Below are 19,629 nucleotides of genomic sequence, written 5' to 3'. Positions count from 1 at the left end.
TAACGTAAAGCGGCATAATATGCACTATTGGGCAACGGAAAATCCACGATGGTTGCGACAAGTGGAACATCAGCGACCTTGGGGGGTTTAATTTATGGTGCGGCATTGTGGGAGGAAGGATAACTGGTCCCCATTTTATCGATGGCAATCTAAATGGTGCAATGTATACTGATTTCCTACGTAATGTGCTACCGATGTTACTACAAGATGTTTCACTGCATGACAGAATGGCGATATACTTCCACCATGATGAATGTCTGGCACATAGCTCGAGTCCGGTTGAAGCGGTATTGAATAGCATATTCCATGTTAGGTGGATTGGTCGTCGAAGCACTGTACCATGGCCCGCACGTTCACCGGATCTGACGTCCCCGGATTTCTTTCTGTGGGGAAAGTTGAAGGATATTTGCTATCGTGATCCACCGACAACGCCTGACAATATGCGTCAGCGCATTGTCAATGCATGTGCGAACATTACGGAAGGCGAACTAGTCGCTGTTAAGAGGAATGTCGTTACACGTATTGCCAAATGCATTGAGGTTGTGGGACATCATTTTGAGCATTGATTGCATCAATGTGGTATTTACAGGTAATCACGCTGTAACAGCATGCGTTCTCAGAAATTATTGGTTCTCAAAGGTACATGTATAACATTGGAAAAGTTCAAACGTACCTACGTTAATAAACCTGCTTCTCACCAACTGTTCGTCTAAAATTGTGAGCGATATGTTAGTGACTATTACAGCACCATCCAAGACAAAGGGAAAAAAGTGGTCCAACTAAAACATTCATATTTCTTTACGTACTACATGAATATGTAATAAAAAATGGGGTTCCTATTTTAAAAAAACGCAGATGGTATCCGTTTGACCTATGGCAGTGCCATCTAGCGGGCCAACCATAGCGCCACCTGGTTTCCCCCTTCAAGCTAGACAAGATTCGTTCTTTGTAGTTTTTTCGTTTGACGCTTATTTTGTGAGACATCTGGCCCAGTCACGATCAATGGACCATTCTGTATATATATAATCTGTATGAATATATCCAAGAATTTGTCTATGACGCACAGGGATTTGCTTTGGAGAATCACCTTGTATACTCATATTTACCACTTTGCTTTCTACCAAATAGTTTATTTCATTGGACAGAGTTCCAAAGAAATTTACCGCTCCGGATATCACTCCTTTCTGTATCAAAGTTAGATCATTCTTCCTTCTATTGTTAAACTTGTGAATATCTCAGTTACTCTCAAACTCAGATGGATTGTTGATAAAAAAATTCATACATGAATAAATATCGTGTGAGGCTATGCTTAAAGGAATGTCTGTGGTATGTGCATATGTGTACTAAAGAGATAATTCTAATTACTCTCCTTTGTGAAATGAATACTATTTGTCTATGGGAGGACTTAACCAAGAATATTATCCTACATTAAGCAAGAAGCAACATACGTTAATTTTCCGACTTCATCTCACTAAAGTTTACAATTACTCCTATGGCAGATTGAGAGTGTAAATCAAGAAATGTAAATGTGTGGGAAATTGAAGAAAAATAATTTAGAAGCGAACTATCTGAAAGTATAGAATTCTAAACATAACAATCGTTATTTTTAATGGGGTTTATTGGTTTTTAGTGTAACTTTTCACTATTTGCTACATCTAATAGTAGTTGTTAGGGTTTTAAAAATGGAAAAATCCACAGTTTTAAAAGATATTCTCTTAATGATTGGAGAAACATAATGGAGGTCTTGTGATTAACATTAAATTACACTGTAAATCATTCAGAATCACATACAAAGAGTAAAACTTTAATCAAAGTGTATAATATTGGAGAAGGCTGAAAAACATTCAATTGCTATCTATACCATTATTATCTGTTGGCCAGCTAAATATTTCCTCATGAAATGTCTTACGTTCATGTGTAATATACTGCTTCGTGTACCTGAAGTGTTGCATTTTTTTCTCTGCAACTGGAACTGTTCTTCAGGAATACGCAAATGCTGTTGGTGGAGGCAGATATCCTCTCTTAGACGTCATGAACAATGTTACTGTTTCCTTTCACATATCTGTATCTGTCACAGAAGTAAATAAAGTGGAACAGAGTGCTGATTACAATCTTTTTCAGTTCTACACTTGGTCTTTGTTTCCTCAGAAAACTTTCTTATTGTGTTTCATCCATCAGCACATGAAGTCTACAATTATGCATGTTTTGACTTCTGTTACCATTGAATTTGCCTACTTTGTCTGTACTGTGAAAAATGTACTTTATAATCTGATGGATAGTTAAAATTCTCCCATAGAAACTAAGCCATTCGCAGATAATCTCAAAATCTCTGCCACAACTAGAAAACTGTGCCTTCTCATAGGGTAATATTGTTGTAGATTTGCGAACGACCAGAATCTGTTATTGATAGCAAGAAACTGCACAGAGACTGGTTCCGGTTCTGTTCAACACAGTTGTCACAAAACAACCTAACCTCTGTGATGCTTTTGACTACAGACTGTAGACAGCCAAATAGAAAGGAACAGTCTTCACTAGGGTCTTTTTTACCATTTCCTTTCTGGTAAACATAATATGCACGAAATCCTCTTTTTGTACCATGAATGTAATAAATATTACGGTAAGTTTTCTTAAATAAAAGAGTTCCTGTTGTGGCACTTCCACCAAAGTGATTTTTGCATGTAATACAATGATAAGGATAATACATTCACCTCCTTGTTTGATCCACCTGACGCATTCTGCTTGAGAGCTGAGTAAAATTTTCTACTTGTATGTTGATGTATCATCAATTTTGCAGTGGCTGTTCGGTTTGCTACATCATTGAGAAATGGAGTTCTAAGTTTTTTTTGCAGCTATTCATAGGCCTTTGGAGTCCATATCAGTAACTTAAATTGTTCCTAAAGAGGTTCCAGTAAAAGTCATAAGCTATTTTACTGTTTTCTTGAAGAACAATTTCCACATCATTTTCACTTCTAAGTCCGCACTGGGATAGTATACCTTCAAAGTAGTGTCATGACTTTCTCATAAGAGGAATGACTGGATGTATTCCTCATGAACAGAGTATCTGAGGCTATGTGTAACTCCCCTACCTCTCCTGTCACTTAGGGTTTTTCCATACAGGTTAAGTTATCTTATTCTCCATACTTGTTTCTCACTACTGTAACGATAAAAACCTCTTCATATAATAACCAGCCAACTCATGATATAAAAAGTAGTAGAATGTACATTGTAGAGTTATACTTTTTTCTTGGTCATCTCCGTTTGGCCTCTTGAGGATCTATTAATCCTTAAAAATATATGTTTTGCTCCTTGTTATTTGAAATATCGTAAAAGTCTGTACAAATTTCTAAGCAATTTTCCTCTCGAGCTACTTTGAAGCACTTCTTCTTACACCTGAATCACATAAATTAAATTGATTACAGCATAATGAAATGGATATTGATTACAGCTGTTTTCTTTCTTTTACAGACAATATGGGAAGTTATGTTTGTGATAACCAAAAGTAATAGCCCGTTTATTTCGTTTTAATTTTCGTGAGTGTAATTTTAGTACAAAAAGGAAATAAAACATATTTCCTAAATTAAATTAAATGTTACTTTACATGCATCACAACTCAGTTTTTTTTTTACTTCCCTCTGTAGTTAATATAGGCTGCACCCTTCAATGAACCAGCTTTCATTTTGTCACTAATGTAACTGGAAGAAATTCTTCCTTTTCTTTCTTTATTCTACTTACATCTTCAGTATCACTTGCAATATCTGTATCATACAACATTTTTGAGGTAATAAAATTGTACTAAATAACAAACAATTGCTATTCGCTCTTCAGCTGTTTCCATGGCCGTTTTTTTTACGTTGGTGCACGTTAGTGACTACTGCTCATTTAAAAATAGTCATCAACTTCGTTTTCCTTTACTAACCAACCAATAGCAGCCCTGGTCTTCTTTTAAACACAAATGATTGACCTACCTCTGTATGAGCTAAGAAGCGGAAAACATCGGAACGGTACAAATGACCTAAGCCCATTTAAAAACGATTGATTCAAATCTAGGTGAACCAAAACCTTGTAGCAGGTCTGCTATATAATTTTTCCGTTTACATTTTCGTTAATATCAACATATAAGCCCCTCAAACTTTCTACCCTGTTTATTATTTCTTACTAGTACACTAGATTAACAGGAAGTGGCATATTTTCGATGCTACTAAACTGCATGGGCTGTGTTTTTCAAAGTTGAAAGGTAGTCCAGTTGTGCAAGACCAGTCACCAACTTTCAAAAGACCATCACTTATTATATTCTCTGCGTATATTTCTTTGCTCAGCTTCTCAACAATGTTTTTATGATCTCTAAAGTGGAATAATTATTCCTCCTGATCCAAATACATTCATTAAATTACACAGTATTGTGCAAATATTCTAACCTTGTAGAACTCTCATTGTCATATCTTTCCATGCATGGTTTCTCACTTTGTATTAATCAAAGAGGCTAGGGTATATTTAGTTTCTTAAATAGGAGCTGAACAAGGTGTCTGTTGAAGTAAATATTTTATAAATTTTTAACTACTCGAGTACCATAAGATGTTATGATTCATGCAAACAGACCTCTTTGACAAGCCAGAAAGTCTCCTAATTGGTGATAAATTTCGTCATTTTAATATATTTATTATGTGCTCAGTAAATATATAACTGCAACTCTCAGTAGAGTGGTCCATCTGAAGTATAATCTGTGATTGGCCAAGTATCCCATTACTACACAGGTGTATGATAACCAGGGAGTACATTACCTTGTCAAAGCTTTTAGAGAATTAGGTAAGGCATGACACTAAACAGGATTATTCATATTCGTGAAGTCGTTCTTCTTATACACTACTGGCCAATAAAATTGCTACTCCACGAAGATGACGTGCTACAGACGCGAAATTTAACCGACAGGAAGAAGATGCTGTGATATGCAAATGATTAGCTTTCCAGAGCATTCACACAAGACTGGCGCCGGTGGCGACACCTACAACGTGCTGACGTGAGGAATGTTTCCAACCGATTTCTCATACACAAGCAGCAGTTGACCGGCGTTGCCTGGTGAAACGTTGTTGTGATGCCTCGTGTAAGGAGGAGAAATGTGTACCATCCCGTTTCCGACTTCGATAAAGGTCGGATCGTAGCCTACCGCGATTGTGGTTTATCGTATCGCGACATTGCCGCTCGCGTTGGTGGAGATCCAATGACTGTTAGCAGAAAATGGAATCGGTGGTTTCAGGAGGGTAATACGGAACGCCGTGCTGGATCCCAACGGCCTCGTCTCACTAGAAGGCGAGATAACAGGCATCTTATCCGCATGGCTGTAACGGATCTTGCAGCCACGTCTCGATCTCTGAGTCAACACATTGGTACGTTTACAAGACAACAAGCATCTTCACGAACAGTTGGACGACGTTTGCAGCAGCATGGACTATCAGCTCGGAGACCATGGCTGCGGTTACCCTTGACGCTGCATCACAGACAGGAGCGCCTGCGATGGTGTACTCAACGACGAACCTGGGTGCACGAATGGCAAAACGTCATTTTTTCCCATGAATTCAGGTTCTGTTTACAGCATCAGGATGGCCGCATCTGTGTTTGGTGACATCACGGTGAACGCACATTGGAAGCGTGTATTCGTCTTCGCCGTACTCGCGTATCACCCGGCGTGATGGTATGGGGTGTCATTGGTTACACGTCTCGGTCACCTCTTGTTCGCATTGACGGCACTTTGAACAGTGGACGTTACATTTCAGATGTGTTACGACCCTTGGCTCTATCCTTCATTCGATCCCTGAGAAACCCTACATTTCAGCAGGTCCTCTACCGGCCTTTCTGGGTACAGAAAATGTTCGCCTGCTGCCCTGACCAGCACAGTCTCCAGATCTCTCACCAATTGAAAACGCCTGGTCAATGGTGGCCGAGTAACTGACTCGTTACATTACGCCAGTCACTACTCTTGATGAACTGTGGTATCGTTTTGAAGCTTCCTGGGCAGCTGTACCTGTACACGCCATCCAAGCTCTGTTTGACTCAATGTCCAGGCGTATCAATGCCGTTATTACGGCCAGAGGTGGTTGTCGTGGGTACTGATTCCTCAGGATCTATGTACCGAAATTGCGTGAAAATGTCATTACATGTCAGTTCTAGATAGTATATTTGTCCAATGTCCCTTTATCATCTGCATTTCTTCTTGGCGTAGCAATTCTAATGGCCAGTAGTTTACAATGGTCTAATAATGGGGTATTTTAACCTCAATGGAAAACACCCAGACTTACTGATGCTTACATAAGTGACTAAAAACGTTATAGTGTTACCTAATGTCTCCTTCCCGATTACTTTCCAACATCTACTAAGGATGATAATGATATTAATTTTTAAGGAAACCCAGCGACAGAAATTTGTCGCGTCCCGAACGTTAGTTTTGCTAGCGATTTTGCAACATGTTTGGGGAATGAGGAAATAGGCATAAGGGAGAGAGTTTCTTGAACTGACTATGTTGTTGAAATTTCCTTATTACAAAAGGTGAGAGCTTAGAACATGCATTAAAATGACGAACACTGTGTTTTCCCGCGTCTGACTTTATTAAGATAACAGTATCGACTCCTGATAAACCTGCTCTTAAGGAATTGTACCCTAAGAGGACACGTCTTTACATAGAGATGGTGACTTACTAATACCACTGTGTCTACTTAAAATGGAACTATCAGTACTAACTGCGTTTGTCGTTACACTATGTCTTAGGCCTTTTATGGATTCTTAATGACGTACAGGTGCCCCCTTGCAAGGACTCTTTCCTTTCTTCCGCCTCTTACCTCTTTCCTTATATGCAATTATATCACTCTCGTTTTTACACTGTATAACGTTGCCACTACGAGGTGCGGCTAGAAAAAAACCGGACTGATGCTGGAAAAAACATTTATTTACAATTATTTACAATTTCATGTTATCTCCTTCAATGTACTCTCCACCTCGGTCTCTACACCGCTCCATACGAATTTTCCACTGTTCATAGCAATGCTGCAGATCATTTTCGGTAAGTCCATATATTACTTCCGTAGCTTTTTCTTTTACTGCTTCAACAGTCTCAAATCTAGTTCCTTTCAAAGCTGACTTGACTTTAGGGAAAAGAAAAAAGTCACAGGGGGCCAAATCAGGTGAGTAGGGTGGATGATCTAAGATGGGAATGCTGTGTTTTGCCAAAAACGTCTTCACTGACAACGCACTGTGAGCTGTGGCATTGTCTTGGTGAAGGATCCATGACTTTTTCTCCACAAATCGTTCCGTTTTCTCCGTACTCGCTCACGTAGGGTAGCCAGGACGCTAATGTAGTAATGGTGATTCACTGTTTGTCCCTCTGGTACCCAATCAATGTGCACAATCCCTTTGATGTCAAAAAAAAAAAAAACAATCATCATTGCCTTGAATTTCGATTTTGACATTCGTGCTTTTTTTGTCGTGGAGAACCAGGAGTTTTCCAATGCATCGATTGGCGTTAAGTTTCGGGATCGTAAGTAAAAAACCACGATTCATCGCAAGTAATAACATTTTGTAAGAAGGTGGGATCACTTTCAATGTTTTCCAGGATGTCAGAACAAATCATTCTTCGGCGTTCCTTCTGTTCAATTGTGAGACACTTTGGAACCATTTTTGAACACACTTTGTTCATGTTGAAACTTTCATGAAGAATCTGCCTAACACTTTCCTTGTCAACTCCTGTTAACTCAGACACTGCTCTGATTGTTAAACGGCGATCTTGTCGAACAAGTTTACCGATTTTTTCAATGTTTGCATCAGTTTTTGCTGACAATGGTCTGCCAGTGCGAGTGTCATCACTGGTGTCTTCGCGGCCATCTTTAAATCGTTTAAACCACTCAAACACTTGTGTTCGCGATAAACACTCATCTCCGTACACTTGTTGTAACATTACAAACGTTTCACTTGCAGATTTTCCTAGTTTGAAACAAAATTTGATGTTAACACGCTGTTCTTTCTGTACACTCAACATTTTCCGACGCACAGACAAAACGTCAACTACTTAAAACAGACGCCACGGGCAGACTGAGTGCAGGAGGCAGATGAAACTCGAGCAGTAGGCGGAGCGAGAGTCACGTGACAGGCCACGCGACTTTCAGCCTTATTGCATTTGTTTTATTGTTTCACCAGTACTAGTCCGGTTTTTTTTCTAGCCACACCTCGTATACACGACCTTCACCTCCCTGGCGCCTCTGGTAATCGCTTTCCCGTATGCGCGTTTAGAAACCTGTGGCATTTTATGAAACCTCCCTCCGACGTCTGTTGTTGCGCCTAGGCGACCAGTACTTCTAGTCCCGTAACTTTTCCTTTGTTATGCTTCGCACAGACAGGACTTGCCCTTTCCCTCTCGATACTAAAAAATGCAGTATTGAGCATTACCTAGCGAACAAGCTTCCCTGACCTATAGTGAAGAGGTAGGGCCCCGGCGAGCACGCAGAAGTGCCGCAACACGCTGTGGCATGGACTCGACTGATGTCTGATGTAGTGCTGGAGGAACGGACACTATGAAACCTACAGGGATGTCCATAAATCAGTAAGAGTACGAGGATGTGGAGATCTCTTCTGAACGGCAGTTTGGAAGGCATCCCAGATATGTTCACGTCTGGGGAGTTCGGTGGCCAGCGGAAGTGTTTAAACTCAGAAGAGTGTTCCTGGACCCACTTTGTAGCAGTTCTGGACGTGTGGGGTGTTGCATTGTTCCGCTGGAATTTCCTCTGTCGGTAGGAATGCACAATTGACATGAATGGTTGCAGGTGATCAGACAGCATGCTTACGTACGGGTCACCTGTCAGAATCGTATCTAGACGCATCAAAGGTCCCATATAATTTCAAGTGCGCACGACCTACGCCATTCCAGAGCCTACACCAGCTTGAACAGTACCCTGCTGACAAGCAGGATCCATGGATTCATGAGGATGTCTCCATACCCATACAAGTCCATCCACTCGGTACAATGTGAAGCGAGACTCATCCGAACAGGCAACATGTTTCTGGTCATCAACAGTCTAATGTCGGTATTGATGGGTGCGTGCGAGGAGTAAGGCTTTGTGTCGTACAGTCATCAAGGGTACACGAGTGGTCCTTCGGTTTCGAAAGCCCATATCGATGATACCTTGTTGAATGGTTCGCATGCTGACGCTTGTTGAATGCCCATCTGGTACCGTTCCTACAGGATCTTTTTCCGGCTGCAGCGATGTCGGAGATTTGATGTTTCGCCGGTTTCCTAATATTCACGACACTCGTGAAATGATCGTACTGAAAAATCCACACCTCATCGCCGTGCGTTATCGCTCGTGCGCCTACTATAGCACCAGACTCACTCAGATCTTGATAACCTGCCGTTGTAGCAGCAGTAACCGATCTAACAACTGCGCCAAACACTTGCTGTCTGACGTAGGCCTTGCCGCCCTCGGCACCGTATTCTGCCTGCTTACATACTTTATCTTTGTATTCGAATACGCATGCGTATATTAGTTTCCTTGGCGCTTCAGTGTATAATCAATGCGTGTTTGTCGTGTTTCCTACAAAGACTATTCTTGTCTCTAGGAAACAAAATAAATATGTTACTGCAAAATACATTTAAAACCTTTTGCTTGTACGCATTCATATTCCACCAACGATGACCAATTCTTGTGGTGTACTATACATGGCCTACATAGTTGTAGAGGTGTGTAAGTTCCCACAGCTGAGTGCGGTGTGCTGCTCTGTGTTTTTCTTGTGCCACGTTTACAGCTACTGCCTACTGGAGGAGACCTGCTTTTCCTGTCACACAAGAAGATCAGTATCCTGCCTACCACAGAAGGCCTGTTTTTCCGTGACAGACTGTTTTACCAGTACCCTACCTTCAAAACGTCACAAATTTTATCAGAATGCAATAAAGCATAATAGAATAACTTATCCTAGCACCATTGTTCACAATATTTGTTAATGTCCGTGCAATACAACATAAAGTAAATGTTTGGCTGTGAAGGACTATACTTAATGTGCAGCGTGTTTATCAGGGTGTTACATAGACAAGGGAAATACAATGTGACTTCTTTTCCACTCAGACTTATTGCTTAGTTCACTCTCGATGTGTTCCTTACATACACAATACACTCCCTCTGTGCCGTGTGATACGCTCACAGGTATCTTAATCATGCAACACACACTCAGATGGAGACAAAGTAACTGCTACGTTTTCAAGTTCCAGCTATTAGAGTACAAACATGAAGATGGCTTAAATATCAAGTGGAAATACAGCGTTTAGCTGCGAATTAAGCAATACCTCAGTGAGAAAAATACGTCCTCACATAAATTGCGAATTATATAAATTTACTTTCCGCGCATTCGATAACTTATTCTTTCACGTCAAGGGTAGTCAATCAGTGGAAGAAAGGTAAACTTCTCAGGTGCATGACAACAGGTGCGTCGTTGCAGAGTTTGAGCTACGAGCAGCTGTTCGTGAAGGTAGTCGCTGGCTGGCATATGAAGAGCTTGGACATGTTAACGTATAATGTAGTACTTGCGGACACTGACAATTAACGGAGGCTAGTACAGAAACAGAGAGGGCGACAAACTTAACGACGAGGGTGGAATGGAAAGAAATGCATTTACATCCTATACCCAAAATACACACATAAACAAAGTTTTGCATCACCCCACAGACGTTGACTGTGGATATTGTATCACAGACCAGCACCTTTAACTGTTCAGAGATGACACTAAACCCGCCAAAAGATGTAAACAACCATGCATGAGCAGCGCCTGTCAGACGGAGGGGGTCCGACAGCCGATCTGTTCCAGTCATTCCAGCAGGAAGGAGGTACACGACTCGTGTTGTCTGTAGTTCAACCATGCCTAGACGGTCAATACCACGGATCGATCACGTCCGCGTTGTTACTTGGTGCCATGAAGAGCTCTCAACAAGGGAAGTTTCCACGCGTCTCGGACTGACGCAAAGCGATCTTGTTCGGACATGGAGGAGATACAGAGAAACAGAAACTGTCGATGACATGCCTCGCTGAGGCCACCCACCTTAAATTGAAAAGAACACATAGAAAATGTTGTGGGGAAAGCTAACCAAAGACTGCGTTTTACTAGCGGGGCTTCCATGTAGATGTAGATGGAAGGGCTGCTACTGCAGTGGGTGACCGCTACCTACAGATTATCGTTCGGAGGAATCCTGACAGCAACGCCACCATGTGGAATAGTGCTTTTCGAGCAGCCACAGGACGTCGTGTAACGACTCAAACTGTGTGCAATAGGCTGCATGATGCGCAATTTCACTCCCGCCGTCCATGGCGAAGTGAATCTTTGCAACCACGACACCATGCTGTGCTGAACAGATGGGCTCAACAACTTGACCAATGGAACGCTCAGGATTCGCATCACATTCTCTCACCGATGAGTGACTCATATGGCTACCACAAGACAATCGTCGGAGATGTGTTTCGAGGCAACCCAGTCAGGCTGAACGCCTTAGACACACTGTCTAGCGAGTGCAGCAAGGTGGAGGTTCCCTGCTGTTTTGTTGTGGCATTATGTGGGGCCGACGTTCGCCGTTGGTGGTCACAGAAGGCACCGTAATGGCTGTACGATACGTGAATGCCATCCTCCGACCGATAGTGCAACCATATCGGCAACATATTCGCGAGGCATTCGTCTTCATGGACGACAATTCGCGCCCCCATCGTGCACATCTTGAGAATGACGTCCTTCAGGAGAACGACATCGCTCGACTAGAGTGGCCAGTATGTTCTCTAGACATGAACACTATCGAACATGCCTGCGATAGATTGAAAAGGGCTGTTTACGGACGATGTGATCCACCAACCACTCTGTGGGGTCTACGCCGAATCGCCGTTGAGGAGGCGGATAATCTGGACCAACAGTGCCTTGATGAACTTGTGGGTACTTTGGAACGACAAATACAGGCATGCACCAATGCAAGGGGGCGTGCTACTGGGTATTAGTGGTACAGCAATCTGGACGACGACCTCTGAGGGTCTCGCTGAAACGTGGTGCGACATGCAATGTGTAGATTTCATGAGCAGTAAAAAGGGCGGAAATTACGTTTATGTTGATCTCTATTCCTATTTTCTGTACAGCTTCGCTAACTCTCGGGACCGAGGTGATGGAAAACTTCTTTGGTATGTGTATAAAGTCTGAGTATGAAAATACGGACAGTATTCATGACCCAATAGAGATCAATGATTTCAACAGTTTCTGCCAGAATTATTCTTCAGTGCGATCAGATATTTGTTGGTAGCCCTCTACCTACACTTTAGAATGAAAAAGAATTTTCGTTAAACACTTTTATTTTTAAAGAAAGATAAATCATGTTTTGTGTATGTTTTATTAATTACACGAGTCATAAACACAATTGATACTGCTTATTTGTAACAGTCTTTTATTTTGTAATGTCATGAAACAATCAACAGTTCATCGTAAGTGACTCCTGTAGCTCCTCCTCACAAAAGAACCCGGGTTTCAGGGTTCGATTCCCGGCGGGGTCAGGGATTTTCTCTGCCTCGTGATGACTGGGTGTTGCGTGCTGTCCTTATGTTAGGTTTAAGTAGTTCTAAGTTCTAGGGGACTGATGACCATAGATGTTAAGTCCCATAGTGCTTAGAGCCATTTCAACCATTTTTTTTTCCACCGTGAGGGTGTACACAAAACACGCCGCCTCTGCACCAACCCCCTCCCTTGTAACACTTGGTTCAGGGACATACCGCACCCCCATTTAAAATCAACCGATTTAAAATGTCCGCAATGCTCTTACTGTTTGCAAATCACTTAAATGTTGTAATCATTACTTCTGCAGTGGCAGAAATTAGAAAACTTAAGGTTTTCTATCTGACCACTGGCATGTATAGTAATAATAATAATAGCATGTAGGCTATTTGAAATTTTAGTAGCCATTACATTGTTAATTTGTGTTCTACTACAAAGTAGTTCATTTATCTGTTGCGAACTAAATAATGAAGTAATTTATGGTCAATTTTGGGAAATAACTACACCTCAGACATGGAATTTACATGAAATATTTGAGCATATACACTACTGGCCATTACAATTGCTACACCAAAAAGAAATGCAAATGATAACTGCGTATTAATTGGACCAATATATTACACCAGAACTGACATGTGATTACATTTTCACGCAATTTGGGTGCATAGATCCTGAGAAATCAGTGCCCACAACAACCACCTCTGGACGTAATAATGGCCTTGATACACCTGGGCATTGAGTCAAACAGAGCTTGGATGGCGTGTACAGGTACAGCTGCCCATGCTCCTTCAACACGGTACCACAGTTCATCATGAGTAGTGACAGGCGTATTGTGACGAGCCAGTTGCTCGGCCACCATTGACCAGACGTTTCCAATTGGTGAGAGATTTGGAGAATGTGCTGGCCAGGGCGGCAGTCGAACAGTTTCCGTATCCAAAAAGGCCCGTACAGGAAATGCAACATGCGGTCGTGCATTATCCTGCTGAAATGTAAGGTTTCGCAGGGATGGAATGAAGGGTAGAGCCACGGGTCGTAACACATCTGAAATGTAACGTCCACCGTTCAAAGTGCCGTCAATACGAACAAGAGGTGACCGAGACGTGTAACCAATGGCACCCCATACCATCACGCCGGGTGATACGCCAGTATGGCGATGACGAATACACGCTTCCAATGTGCGTTCACAGCGATTTCACCAAACACGGATGCGACCATCATGATGCTGTACACAGAACCTCGATTCATCCGAAAAAATTACGTTTTTCCATTCGTGCACCCAGGTTCGTCGTCGAGTACACCATCTCAGTCGCTCCTGTCTGTCATGCAGCGTCAAGGGTAACCGCAGCCACGGTCTCCGAGCTGGTAGTCCATGCTGCTGCAAACGTCGTCGAACTGTTCGTGCAGATTGTTGTTGTCTTGTAAACGTTCCCGTCTGTTGACTCAGGGATCGAGACGTGGCTGCACGATCCGTTACAGCCATGCGGATAAGATGCCTGTCATCTCGACTGCAAGTGATACGAGGCCGTTGGGATCCAGCACGGCGTTCCGTATTACCCTCCTGAACCCACCGATTCCATATTCTGCTAACGGTCACTGGATCTCGACGAACGCGAGCAGCAATGTCGCGATAGGATAAATCGCAATCACGGTATGCTACAATCCGACCTTTATCAAAGTCGGAAACGTGATGGTACGCATTTCTCCTCCTTACACGAATCATTACAACAACGTTTCACCAGGCAACGCCGGTCAATTGCTGTTTGTGTATGAGAAATCGGTTGGAAACTTTCCTCATGTCAGCGCGTTGTAGGTGTCGCCACCGGCACCAACCTTGTGTGAATGTTCTGAAAAGCTAATCGTTTGCATATCACACCATCTTCTTCCTGTCGGTTAAATTTCGCGTCTGTAGCACGTCATATTCGTGGTGTAGCATTTTTAATGGTCAATAGTGTCGTAGCCTCGTGGGTGAACAGTGTGAGGAAGAAGTTGTTCCTACGTTCGTTTGCACAATCTTTAACTTCCACCACATCATGTCACGTGATAATGCTAGTACTGTATTACAGTATTACGAAATAGTGATTATAGTAATGAACTTTAAAAAGTAATTTCCTGTTTTTTGCCGAAACATAAAAGAATCGTTTTGTTTTGATCCCTGAGAAAATTCCTTTTTGCATCTGAGTTTTTGAACCACTGTTGTGTGTGAAGGCTTTAGCCTAATCTTCAAAAATGGCCCTAAGCACTATGGGACTTAACATCTGAGGTCATCAGTCCCCTAGAACTTAGAACTACTTAAACCTAACTAACCTAAGGACATCACATATATCCATGCCCGAGGCAGGATTCGAACCTGCGACCGTAGCGGTCGCGCAGTTCCGGACTGTTGCGCCTAGAACCCTACGGCCGCCGCAGCCGGCTAGCGTAATCTACCTTTGATAATCATTCTTTTTAGGTTGACTGTGCTTCCAACTTCCTATTAATTCACCAGGACCAAATGAATGAATCAATTGGTAGTAAAAAGTCCAAGCAGTAATCAAAGCCAGATACAAACTTCAACATTATTATAAGCATCCCTTACAATGTGACATGTGATGAGGAAATGTGACAACAGGCTACAGAAGACAGCAGTACAATAAAGAGGATGGAATGTCTACTTATAATTATTTGTTTATTTTTCCATAGAAAACTGAGGCATAATTCGTCTGTTATGACTATGGCCTCACCTAGGTTGATACCATCAAAGATATGTTATTTACGCGTGTTATGCTCGGCAATTTCGACATTTATGATTCAATACGTAAACCCTCAACCTGCTCACTTTCAGTTTCACCCATGATGCTTTCCATGAGCTAGTTGGATCAGTGGTCTTCACTCCATTTTGTTTGTTGGATGTAGCTAGCTGTTTGTTTCAAACTTCATTTCGGAGATGTTCCAGCAGAACGGACCCTCATAGTCCTCATAAATACACATCTTCATCATTTATGTGTTCTTTCGCGTGTGTGCCACTTATTGATGAAAATGTATATTTTCAACAACCCTATGGGTTCTTTATGCTGTGCCATTTGCAAAATGAAGTTCAAAACAAACAGATGGCTACATTTAGTAAACAAACCTTTCCCACCTGAAGATGAAGACGTAATCCATCAAAATGCGTCATGTGAGAAAATAAAAATGACTTTTGGAGATAGTTGTTTTAATTTATTTTTAGATTTATAAACAACAGCAGTTTCCAAGTCACAGTGCAACATGGACAACATATGATCTTGCCATGTTTGTAATCCAGTTTTGTGAATCATATTTCGCCTCATTAAGGCTTGCGTCCTTCATCTGAAAGCTATGTTACCATGTTGTATCAAGTAATTTTAATTTAAAAAGTGATCAAAGGTCTAAAAAAGTTATTTGCCATGATATTTTAAGTTGACTGTTGTGTATGGAAACTGCCAGTATATGCCACTCAGGCCCACAAACTGACGATGAATCTGATACTTAACGGGCTAGAATGTAATGAAAACACAAATAAAGTTTATTATATTATTGCAGTCAATGAAAGTAAAATGATTGTACAACATTTTTAACAAGCAGATGCGGAATTATCGATATACGCCTTAATTCCTTATGAAACACGGTCTGTATCTTGAAGTAAGTTCTTTTACACACACGTTAATAAATTTAAGTTTTCTTTTCTTTCCAGAACGCCTTGCAGCTGGTGCCCAAGGGCCTCTAGGTGAGTAGTTTCGGTTGAATACATATAACAAGATTATCACTCATTATATTAAAAATGAGTTCGGTATTTAATGACATTATTTAGAGTTGCAATAAACAGAAGCTACCATACATGACGGAAAGTAGTCTTAGATTCAATATATGGATTATATATCGCATATGACTTACTTTTGCTTGTTCTATGAGGTGTAAAGCAAAATGTAAGGCACATAATCCTTCACTGTCAATTACAGTGTCATAATGCCTTAATTTTACAGTCTTTAATACTGTTTTTTGTAGGATCTGTTTGGTAGGATTCAGTAGGCTACTGATATTTATTATTCACAATAGGAGCACGAGGAACAAAATAACTGAAAAATTATTTATTTTTTAGTTGTGATTTCTCTTTCTTTTGTGCTTAAATAGTCTTTGTCCCACCTCCTTATTCTCACTGAGCGAGGTGGCGCAGTGGTTAGCACACTGGACTCGTTCGGGAGGACGACGGTTCAATCCCGCGTCCGGCCATCCTGATTTAGGTTTTCCCTGATTTCCCTAAATCACTCCAGGCAAATGCCGGGATGGTTCCTCTGAAAGGGCACGGCCGACTTCCTTCCCCTTCCTTCCCCAATCCGATGAGACCGATGACCACGCTGTCTGGTCTCCTTCCCCAAGCAACCAACCAACCAACCTAGTTCTCATACTATACTACAGAAATTATATTTTAATATTCCTTCAAGAATATTCCTTCAAGCCCCCTAATGAACCATGGACCTTGCCATTGGTGGGGAGGCTTGCGTGCCTCAGAGATACAGATAGCTTTACCGTAGGTGCAACAACAATGGAGGGGTACCTGTTGAGAGGCCAGACAAACGTGTGGTCCCTGAAGAGCGGCAGCAGCCTCTTCAATAGTTTCAGGGGCAACGATCTGGATGATTGACTGATCTGGCCTTGCAACACTAACCAAAAAGGTCATGCTGTGCTGGTATTGCGAACAGCTGAAAGCAAGGGGAAACTACAGCCGTAATTTTTCCCAATAGCATGCAGCTTGACTGTATTGTTAAATGATGATGGCGTCCTCTTGGGTAAAATATTGCGGAGATAAAATAGTCCCCCATTAGGATCTCTGGGCGGGGAATGCTCAGGAGGACGTCGTTATCAAAGGAAAGAAAACTAACGTCCTACAGATCGGAGTGTGGAATGTCAGTTCCCTTTCAAGCTAAACGAGTTGCGTTCTTTGTAGTTTTTTCGTTTGACGCTTATTTCAAGAGATATTTTGCCCAGTGACGATCAGTGGACCACCTAGTAACTTAAAAATTTGAGGGACAATAGTTGCATGGGACAATGGGGGCCACAATATGACGTTGCTTTTTTGTTCCTAGGTGTGGTCACGTCAGAGATATGCAGGTCGACTTTGTTTTTTTAAATAGGATGCTATAGTTTGATACTTATTTCCTGATAGCGGCTATCGAGACGAATCCAATGATGTGTAACAGTAAGGTCTTTGATGGTCAACGAAGGTCACAAAGGTGGCATGAACGTCCATTTACAGAAGGTGTTCGAAGTGATGATCACTGGTATCAATGCAATGCTGCAATCTTCGTATCATCGATTCAGTGGCATTCCTTATCACTTCGGCACTTATCGAAGCACATGCTCTGACAATTCCATCTCGTACGGCGTATCCATCTAACGTCCCTTTTGACATGTAAACATCATTCGACGGTTTCGCAATACAACACTAATAGCAAGATTAGTATCGTTGAATCAAGCGAATGTGAATTATGTATTCCTTTGAAGAACAAGTCGATATGCTTCTCATTTACAGAGAATGCCAAGCGAAATTCAGAGAGAGAGCCAGAGACTTATACGATGAGAGATATTCTCAACATACTCACCTACACGTCATAGACTTAAATGTGTATGTGAAAAATTCAGAACAACTGGATCTTTAACGCATCGCAAATAAATCCCACAAAGGAAATTTATTAACGAGGAAACGGAAATTGGTACTCTTGCCACTGTAATTCGAGATTCTTGTGTTAGATCACGTCAAATCGCAGGGAGCTTGAGCCAGAGTAGTGTTGTTCGTTTTCTGCATCGCCATAAACATCATCCTTACCGTATCAGTCTCCACCAAGAATTAACTGGTATGGATTGTATGCGTCGCATTGAATTCTAGCGATGGGCTCTACTTCAGATTCAGAGGGATGACACATTTATTAATTTTATTTTATTTTCTGACGAGGTTACATTCACGAACCAAGGAAATGTTAATTTGCATAACATTCATTGTTGAGAAACTGAATATCCACGTTGGCTGTTGCAGGTTGGTCACCAAAAACCGTGGTCGGTGAATGCATGGTATGGAATTCTGGAGGACAGAATTATAGACCCCTATTTCATCGAAGGAAATGTTAATGGTAGAAAGTACACCACTTTCCTGCAAGAAACATTAGGTCTGTTATTGAAAGAAGTACCTTAAGGAACAAGGAAGAGAATTTGGAATCAACACGATGGGTGTCGGGCACATTTTTCGCTGATAGCTAGAAATGAGTTCCAGAGACAATTAATTACCAAGTCGTAGGACTGGACGCGGGCGAAATGTGTCGTGGCCGGCTCGTTCGCCATAGTTGACGCCTCTGGATTTTTTTCTTGGAGGTATTCGTAAAATACATTGTTTATAAAGACATTCCAACTATACCTGAAGATATGCGAGAGAGAATTATCAGAGCATATTCTGCGATAAGCCCCGATGTCGTAAGGAATACCACTCAGTCCATGACAAGAAGATTGCAGCACTGCATTGATACCAGTCACCATCACTTGGAACACCTTCTGTAAATGGGCGTTCACGCCACCTTTATGACCTTCGTTGACCTTGAAAGATGTTACTGTTACATATCATTGGATTCGTCTCGATAGCCTCTATCAGAAAATAAGTACCAAACTGCAGCATCCTATTTAAAAAACAAAATTGACCTTCATATCTCTGAAGCGACCCCATCTAGCAAGAAAAAACCAACGTCATAATGTCCCCCGTTTTCCTATGACGCATTTGTCCCACAAATTTTTCAGCTCCTATCATACTTTCGGAGTTATACTTCGTGGCAATAGTGACTTACCCTGTAAGTTTTGACCTTCCAGTCTTCTACTTTTCTGCATAAATTGGCTTTCCACATGAGCTAACATTCATACAAGTCCCTCTCTTCACTCTAGAGATCTCTTTAATATTCCTGTAGGTGGCACCTATATTTTTCACAATCATACATGCTTGTACAGGCTCGCATTTCTTGTCTAACCACGTCTGCTTTAAAATTTTGCGCTTTTTATTAGTTTCACTTCTTTTACGCCTGCATAGTGCATTTTCTGCACGTTTATATTGTCTCC

The 19,629-nt window shown here is 41.6% G+C and overlaps 1 protein-coding gene across 1 annotated transcript in view; it reads left to right on the top strand.

Annotated features, from left to right (window-relative positions):
* The window catches only part of LOC126212940 (uncharacterized), a 483,964-nt gene that overhangs the window by 218,543 nt on the left and 245,792 nt on the right, over nucleotides 1-19,629 (top strand). Inside the window, exon 10 of the mRNA XM_049940457.1 lies at nucleotides 16,232-16,264. Within this exon, the coding sequence (XP_049796414.1) occupies nucleotides 16,232-16,264 (33 nt within the window). The remainder of the gene's footprint in view (nucleotides 1-16,231; nucleotides 16,265-19,629) is intronic.

The sequence above is a fragment of the Schistocerca nitens genome, chromosome 11 (genome assembly GCF_023898315.1).
Source record: "Schistocerca nitens isolate TAMUIC-IGC-003100 chromosome 11, iqSchNite1.1, whole genome shotgun sequence".
Lineage (NCBI taxonomy): Eukaryota > Metazoa > Arthropoda > Insecta > Orthoptera > Acrididae > Schistocerca > Schistocerca nitens.
This window is presented reverse-complemented; position numbering and strand designations above follow the sequence as displayed.